At 31.8% G+C, this 8,766-nt stretch overlaps 1 protein-coding gene across 1 annotated transcript in view; it reads left to right on the top strand.

Moving 5' to 3' along the window:
• LOC106468520 (mitogen-activated protein kinase kinase kinase 4-like) overlaps nt 1-8,766 on the top strand; it is a gene marked incomplete at its 3' end in the record, with an annotated part of 137,027 nt that overhangs the window by 58,470 nt on the left and 69,791 nt on the right. Inside the window, exons 6-7 of the mRNA XM_013928953.1 lie at nt 447-599; nt 7,437-7,594. Coding sequence (XP_013784407.1) covers nt 447-599; nt 7,437-7,594 — 311 coding nt within the window. The remainder of the gene's footprint in view (nt 1-446; nt 600-7,436; nt 7,595-8,766) is intronic.

The following is an 8,766-nucleotide window of genomic DNA, read 5'->3' as shown; positions in this document are numbered from 1 at the left end:
ACTTGTCGAAACGTTGTACATTTGCTGTTATGTTAAACTTATATTAAAGTTTTTCTTCATTACCCATTCAAGCCGTCTCCAACCATTATTAGTCTCAAAGTGGGTTCCTCGTCATTGAATCTAATGTGAAATTTATACTATTATACATTTGTGTATTCAAGGGTTTAAAAGTTGTTCGAAGATGATGAGAAGTCTTCCTGGTACCACTGATACTACAAGTGTTGATCCTTCTGCTTCCAGGTGAAGCTATTGTTATGAAAGATATTTTTATTGTATATTTTTTACTTACACTTAAACAAAATATTTATGATTTTATTATTGTCATTCCTTGTGGGAAGCTAGAAATGGTTTCTACATCTAAAAAATTAGAATTGTTGTATTTTTAAAATTGACTGTTTGACTAAATATTTGAATGAATATTTATGTTCCTTTTTCATATAAACCAGCTTATAAAAGAATGCAAGGAAGTGCTTCGTGCTGGAGTTCACATGAGACAGAGATACACTACACTAGCACAGACAGTGCTAGGTGAAGGCTGTACTGATGTGATTGAAGCTCAGTTAGATGCATTTGATGATGACTTGAAGAAAATGCTTGAGGTAAGTTAAAGTAGCAAATCTGCTTTTATGTAATTTTTTTTTCACTTTCACAAAACAGGTACATATTTATGGTAGAGATTTGGTTTTAAAGTGGGTCATGGTAATTTCTAAAGTAGTAGTGTACTATCCCTATCACAACAGGCTTGTGTATTTTATAATATTTGTAACCATCATAAATTTGGCAAGATTTTAGTAAATATTAAAAGTCTTTTGTAGACAAAAAGCAGAATTTTTAATTAAGTATTTTTTACTAAAACTGTGTATGTAATTATATGGTGTCAGAGTCTTGACTGCTTCGACTGCAAAGTGATTTTCAAGTTAAGAGTAAAAAATACTTTGTTTCATCTGAAAATTGTGAAATTTCATTTCTGTAATCTTTAAAACATCCTAAATAAACTTCGAAGGTTTTTTTTTTAAGTAAAACTTTTATTTCACCACTGATTTTCTCTACCCTAATTCTATACGAGGTCGGTCAAATTGACAAAACTTGTGACCACCATAAGAAAAATATCCATTAAATCTAAATTACTCATTTTTCTTTCTATAATGACCATAAATTGTAATAGGAAACTACCATTGTTTATCCTAAATAGTTTAAAACTCTAAACAGTATACATCTGCTTATACTTAAATTTTATTGTTGTATTGCTCTTTCAACTGTCTAATTAATAATCCCACCATACAACTCAAATTATTGTATTAAGTTACAAAATACACAAGCTGCTCACCAGTATACCTCATGAACAATTATTATTATTTTTTATTATCTTACCTTATATAACCTTACTTAATTTAATAAGTTTCTAATTTTTACATTTTAGTTACCCTTATGATAATAAACAAAGAATATTCATGAAAAAACAAGAAATATGGTTCTCACCTGTGTCCTCTTTTTTTTTATGCTGTCGATTGTCGATGAAAGTTAAGCCTACATTTTTTATACTAATGGTACTAATACACTAAATAGTTTTTGTTTAAATTAAATAATGCACCTAAGAACACAAAATAGTAACATGCATGAAGCAAACAATGTCCTATAACTATGATACTTTATTTTGGTGGTAAGAGTTTTTAAAAATTTTCTAAGCTTCCACTTTAACCCATTGATTGCTGATTCACTGTCTAGAGTATGGTCCACCTCCGGCAATTTAATGTGAGTGTGCTGTATACGATGTATTACTTACAAAAGTTCTCTATGTGTTTATTGTCAATGGATTAGTTAGTTAGGTTCACCAACTCATCTATCTCACATGTTCTTTGTGTGGATTTGCTTATATGCTTTGTATCTCCATGAGTTTTAGCATGTTGTTCTTGCTTCTTTTCATCACTGGCCTTTAGAAGAGATGTTCCAGGCTGGTATATGTACTACACCTGACACATTCATCTTCCTTTGTTTGCATCATAGGGTAGATCCCGGGTCTCTGGTTTTCAGTTTCCTGCAATTACCATTCTCCAATCTACCCATAGGCTTTAGTGTACTGAGTTTCAACTGTTGTGTTTTTCAATCATTGCTATGCCATTCATACATTTTATGGCACCTCCAGGTGTTTACCAAGATATTTGTGTACCTTCCAACACTGTAGTGCAAGTTCTTTAGGAATAATAAAGTAACAAAAACTGAACAAAAGGAGGCAAGACTCACGAGACCAAATGTTACATGAAGAACTACATCTTACGTTCCTTATGCTAAGTGCCATTGAAACTTGCCAAGTAACCAGTGTGGCCTCACAGGGAATACTTAACCAAAATCTGCTTCATGTGTGGGAGAACAGAATTCATTAAACCCATCAATTTCTTCTCACTGCCCACCATCAAGATGGGATTTTGTGCAAAAATGCTTTGACAGTATATATCTGTAATTGACATGGCTGTTTCTGCACCACTAACAAAAAAAAAAGAGAGAACCAGGTATAGTTATGTAGTGTGACTGTTGAAATATAGGGCTATGGTGTTTCCTGGAAGTGTAGTACAGGACACCCCACTACAATATCTCTTAAGCAGTTGTTAGTGGATATGTCTAGCTGGATGGGACTTGGATTTTCCTCAAGAAGCAGGTGAGAGCTCTTCTTCTCTACACTTGTCATTACAATATCTATCTAATGCCCCAGCTACACTACACATTCTCAAGTGCTGCCCACTTTTGCAACATGTTACCACTGTCATTGGTTTTGCCCAGTATCCTTTATTGTAAATCTCTGTGTAATATAATTGTATTATATGAATGAATATATAACAACAAATTCGGCAAAGAGTATCCCTTGTTTGAGAAGGATGTAGTCTTTCACTGTATGCTGCTCCACTAGGAGACATCTGGTCTTGTGGAAGTCACACCCAATGGGCAGTTGTTTTTGTTGCTATTTCAGAAAGGAACTCATCTTTATAACTGATGAATGCTGGCTCCTCCATCATTTTCAATGTGGAGTTCTAGTTCTTAGTGTTGGAGAAAGGTAACTAACATTTTACTTACATTAAAATGTATTTCATACAGACACCTCTCTGCACCACCTCCCAACCTTCTTCTCCACTTCTGGTGTATTTCATGTGAATGGGGAATCCAGTGTATGGATGTCGTGTCATATACAAGCAATTCTGTTGCATTTTCTTGTGAGGTAATAGTTCTTAGTGGTGCAGAGAGTTAAGTATTTATCTGAAATGTATTTTGAGGTAAGGAGAATATTAACTTTGTAGACATTTGACTTGTTTGCATATAATTGAATGGTTCCAAGAAGGAAAAAATATGTGCACCACCACATTGTATAATGTTATATACTGTTAGCATATGATACATTACAATATTGATCAGAATAATATCCATTAAACAAGAGTTATTGTCATTCTAATAAAACACAGCAAGATATTACATACTATGAATAGCACTTATTTTGATTTATCATTGTGCTAGTTGCTGTGTAACTGATTTCACCCATATAATTTTACAGTGAAACTAACACCAGTCCTATAGAGTTTTTGAGAGTAATGTATAACACGGTTAACTGTAGCAAAACACATTAATTTTTAAGATTATGTTTTGATGGCATGGAAGTAAACTAATGGATATTGTAAACATTTACAAAATTGAATATTAACAATCAAAAGTATCAGTAATCTGGATGTTTTTTCTGGTTTCATTAAAGAAACACAAACTGCATATATAATATAATTACTAAATTTGGCAATCACATATACTAATATAATTAATAATACTTTAAATTTGTTCCATAAAATATATATATAGAAACAGTGTAACACATTCAGTTTGCGAATATTTCACTGATTTATAATTTTTTTAATACTGGAATATTATTTGTTGAATTAAATTATATATATGTATAAAGTATACTATATAAAGTGTGCCATTACTTCACTGGTTTCTTAAATTATTGGAATATTATCTATTCAATGGAAATTATAACCTCAAAAAAGATGCACAATGAAAGGTCCCATGCACATCATCAAAAAATCAAGAACAGACATGAGAAATGAATGCTTTTAAAAATATTCAGATATACTATACTGATGAGTTTTATCGTCACTCTTGTTTATTTTAATTTATTTTGTCAATCGTGTTTCCATTAATAACAACACTATTTTTTATAGATTGTGAGATTTACAGCAGAGCAAATTTCTTGGAAGATGTAATGATAATATAGGACATCTACATAAGTGAATTTTACATTGTTAACATATTATATTGATAAAGGATAAGCAAGTGTATACAATTTGTATCGTATCAGGACACAAAGTAGTGTGTCATGTGGCCAAAACAATCTGCTGCAGGACACACCATGTGTTATTAACAGGAATGATAGTTTAGTGAATTTCCACCATGTGTTATTAACAGGAATGATAGTTTAGTGAATTTCCACCATGTGTTATTAATAGGAATGATAGTTTAGTGAATTTCCACCTTGTGTATCTCGGTCTGTGGTAATCCAAACTATCATATATTTTCTGTGAATGTCCTCTACTTTACTCTTACTTCACAAACCAAATTTCAAGGCAATCCATCAAGAAACACTTGAGATATCTCCAATTTTGACAGTTTCTTCCTTTTTTTTCTTTGCATCAAAAGTACAGAAACTTTATTTGACAGGAAAATGTACTTAACTTTTATGGATTTTTTTTCAAATTTGGTACACTGATAGATCTTTTCAACCTATAATTAGGAGTCTCATTTGATGTAAGTATAAGCCACATGTGCAAAGTTATTCCACAAAAAATTTTGCACGCACCTACACAAAAAATCATGTGAGCTGTCAGTCAAACATTTTTATTACAGCTTTGTCTAAGAGTAAAAGTGGACTGTTTTTAGTCATTCATGTTAAAGACTGCTGATTTAGAGCAGCAAAACTATAAGGTGAAAGTACGTGCAGATACATGAGTATTGGTTAGGCCAAGCAAACTAGATTAGCAGTTTCTAGCTCAAGTTATCAAAAAAGTCATACATGTTGATGGTTATTATTGATTATTCGTTGCCAATGTTCCAGTAGAAATTTACTAAATATTATGAAATTATGATAATTAAACAGCGTCATGTGATACTAGCTTAAGAAATTAACATAAACAATGATGCTTCATACAGATGTACTGATTGCATGTGGTTGATGAGAAGAAACTGTTAATGTAAATTTCATGGTGTTACTATCTAGTTGGTTCTGTAAAGTAAAGATCTGTTCCAAATAATAAGGTTGCAATCCTAAAGCTAATGTGTTACTTCCGAGCATCACTTTCTTATGTGGTGTGGTTTATTGGTGTGTATAGACAGAAAGTCATGATACCTAATCAGAAACACCTTAGGTGTGAAAAAAAGGTGTGGCCAAAAAAGGATTGAGTGTGTGACTTAAAGGAATGAAATCAAAATTGGCAACTAAACTGGTAGCTACACTTATAGCATTGATAAGAATTTTACAGCAAATATTCATTCATTAGTTAGCAAGGCCGCATATTTTGTTTTACCCACCATCATGCCCCAAATTGATTATCATTTATATTTTGCTCTAATTGCCAGTTATAGAATGTACAAGTTAACACATCAGTTGACAAATTCAAGGGCATGGCTCTTGCTTTCCTTCCTTCCTTCAACTTCATGATCATCAGATTATTGTCAACAACACTTGGTTATATACCATTGTAATAAAAACACTAATATATGTGTTTTATGCACTTGCTTGTAGGGTACTGTATAACCTTGTCTATATCCTGGTGGTGTCAATGAGCTTCCAATAGTGTTCTTTCTGTTAGAGGTTTTCTTGCTTGTAGATGTCTGTAAAATCTAGTTATAGTGTAGTTTAAGACACCGACAAGTAAGTGTGACAGATTCTGAACCAAGCAAAACACAATAACCAAAAAGATTTGAATTTTCAAAATGTCTCTGTCATGTATGCACTGATGCTATTTGTAATCTGACCCAGATCTCAGTGACCAATTAGAAAACTTTCAGAAGTGCAGCAGAAATTCATTACAGTTGTTATCACCATGAATGTTACATGAGCTACACAAATAAAGGCCATCTTGGAAGAATTTTGTGTAAATGTAAAAAACAAAGTGTAAAATCTTCTGTATATCTATTAACACACAGACCTATCAATTGTTACCTTTTGAAGATTTTATGAAAAAGCATGCCCTGTGTGCTAACTTTCAAGCTGTGGTGTAGAGGAATGCAGATCATTGTCTGTTTTTTATAGTTGGAAATGTGTGGTACACAAAACAGAATTATTTGTGCTTATACTAAACAGACAAGCCTATCATTCCTGTAGCTGTGCTGCATTTTGTTTCCTATGGTTGTACCTACACAAGTTGCCTTTGTTCATATGTAACTAACCAGCTTCCATGTACAGAAAGTTGCTTCTGAAATAGTGATTGTAAAAGCAGGTCTTCAGTTCTTGAGGAAGTGTCAGAAAATGATGAAACTGTAACCAAAGAAGGATCAAATTATTAGTCATTTTGCTGATAGCGTAAGTAAGACTGTGATTAGATAAAATGTCTTATTTTGTGTTTTTTTCTCTCTCTCTCTAATTGCCATAAAAATGATTTAATTGCACATGGTAAGAGGTGTCAAACCTGTGTATTTCAAACATAATCCTGTTTTGTTGGCATAAGCATGTCTTGTTTAGTATGATGATTTTATTCTGCTTCAGGTTAAGAAGATGTTTAAATGCTAAATTTGATCAAAGTTTATTGTTTATAGACAATTTTAGAAATTATACATTTTCTTGTAACTTTGAAGAATGAAACATTTTATACCCACAAAAAAATTAATCTTTGCATTTTCTTAATTTTGCAAAGTATAAAAAGCCTATGTTATGTCACCAATAATGTTGAAAAAATACAAAATACAAAATTATTGTTGTGAGTGAATTCAAGAACTTATGTGTTTCCAACATTTCACTCGATTTCTCAAATGGAAACAAGTTGATTCATAATATGCATATCTTAAGCTTTTAGTTGATACCCAATAAATTTTGTATGGCCAAGAGTGCAACAAACTCCTAAAGTATGACCTACATGAAAATTGGCTTGTGGACTGTTAGGAAAACGTAAATCCAGGAATAACAGATATGATAAACATTTTTTAATATGGTAAGCTTTACTTTTGCCCCTGCTGGATGAGGTGGTGAGTGCATCTTCAATAAAGCATGCCATTAACTTTTATATACATTAAATTAAATACTGCTTTCTTCATGACCTCATAACCAGTAGATAACATTTTAGTAATGTTGCTCACAGATGACACCTTTTAATTCAGTTTTTTTAAGATATTACAATCATTATGGAACATATTTGTTCGCATTGGATTACAAATAGATACCACAGATTAACTACTGTTTTTCTCTCAAGATTTATCTGCAGTATCTTGGACAACGAACTCAGTTGATGCAAATGGGGCGTCAAGTAAGCCTTAGACAAAAGAACTACTTGGAAGAAGAATGGTCTTTTGTTCGTGTGATATGTCCCAATATACCTGGAGGTGAAGCATTAGTTGCTAACAAGTTCTGGTTAGTATTAAGTTGAATCTTATAACATACCATTAACAATAATACTGGTTATTTTTAGTATGTCAATGTATAATCCTGTGAGATTATAGATAATGCATGGGAAATATATTTGGAAATCTGCTCTTTCTATTGGTTATAAACATGACATTTAAGTCTAGAAAAGGCTGTTGCTTAGCAACAGAATAACTTGGAAATTGGGTGTGGCTACTATTGGAGGGGAAGAGTTATATAAGCTTTTTCTTGTAGTTGTAATGTGAAACTCGTGTATGTGTAGAAGTCTAGACTGTATAGAGCAGTGGTTCCCAACTTTGGATGCGTGAAGGTAATACCATCTCATTAAACAAGTTAGTTTTTTAATACTGCTGTTTTCTTAATTGCACAGTCAGTTATATATGTCTTTTATTTGATAGTAAAAAATGGGAAAATGAATTATATATTAGATAATAAAAACTGTTTGTTAAATAGACAATCTTTCAAATCATGGGGTCTGTGGGGAAAAAATAATAATAAAAGGGGGTCTTTTGTCGTGAATTGGTTGGGCACCACTGATATAGAGGTACTGAGACTAAACTGAAAAGAAACAGAAGAAACCAAAGATAAGATACTTTAACTGTATGTATGTAATGTCATTAAAATACATTGATAGTAAAGTGGTTTAATTAAAATTTGAATATTACTCAGTAATATTTTTCCTCATATGCACAGAAATGAATATAAGAATGGTTCCAGGTCATGTAGGGATATAGCCTTCATAAAGTATAGTAAAAAAAAAAAAAAAATTATGGCATCTTGACCTGGAGAAAAGGCTCTGACTCTAAAAGACTTGCACCTTTTCTTCTGAAAATTCCCAGCAAATAATTGAGTGTTTATTGATCAGCAACATTTTTACCCAAGTTATATGCATGAACAAGTTTCATAATAAAACCATTCAGAACATACGTTTCATCAAAACTAACTTAAAATTATCAGGCAAAAAGTCAATATCATAATGATTTTAATAAACTTATTTAAATATATTAAAAAATACTTGTTTTTATTCTGTCATAATTATTATTGTAATAAGCTTTAATGGATAATTTATTGTTGCTACTCAACACAGAGAATTTGAAACTGGTTATTAATCTTGATAAAAGAGTTAGCACAAAGGATCACATATAAAGTGTAATAAACTT

This window comes from Limulus polyphemus, unplaced genomic scaffold (assembly GCF_000517525.1).
Source record: "Limulus polyphemus unplaced genomic scaffold, Limulus_polyphemus-2.1.2 Scaffold3039, whole genome shotgun sequence".
NCBI lineage: Eukaryota > Metazoa > Arthropoda > Merostomata > Xiphosura > Limulidae > Limulus > Limulus polyphemus.
The sequence above is the reverse complement of the archived record's forward strand: the minus strand, read 5'-3'. Positions and strand labels throughout refer to the sequence as shown.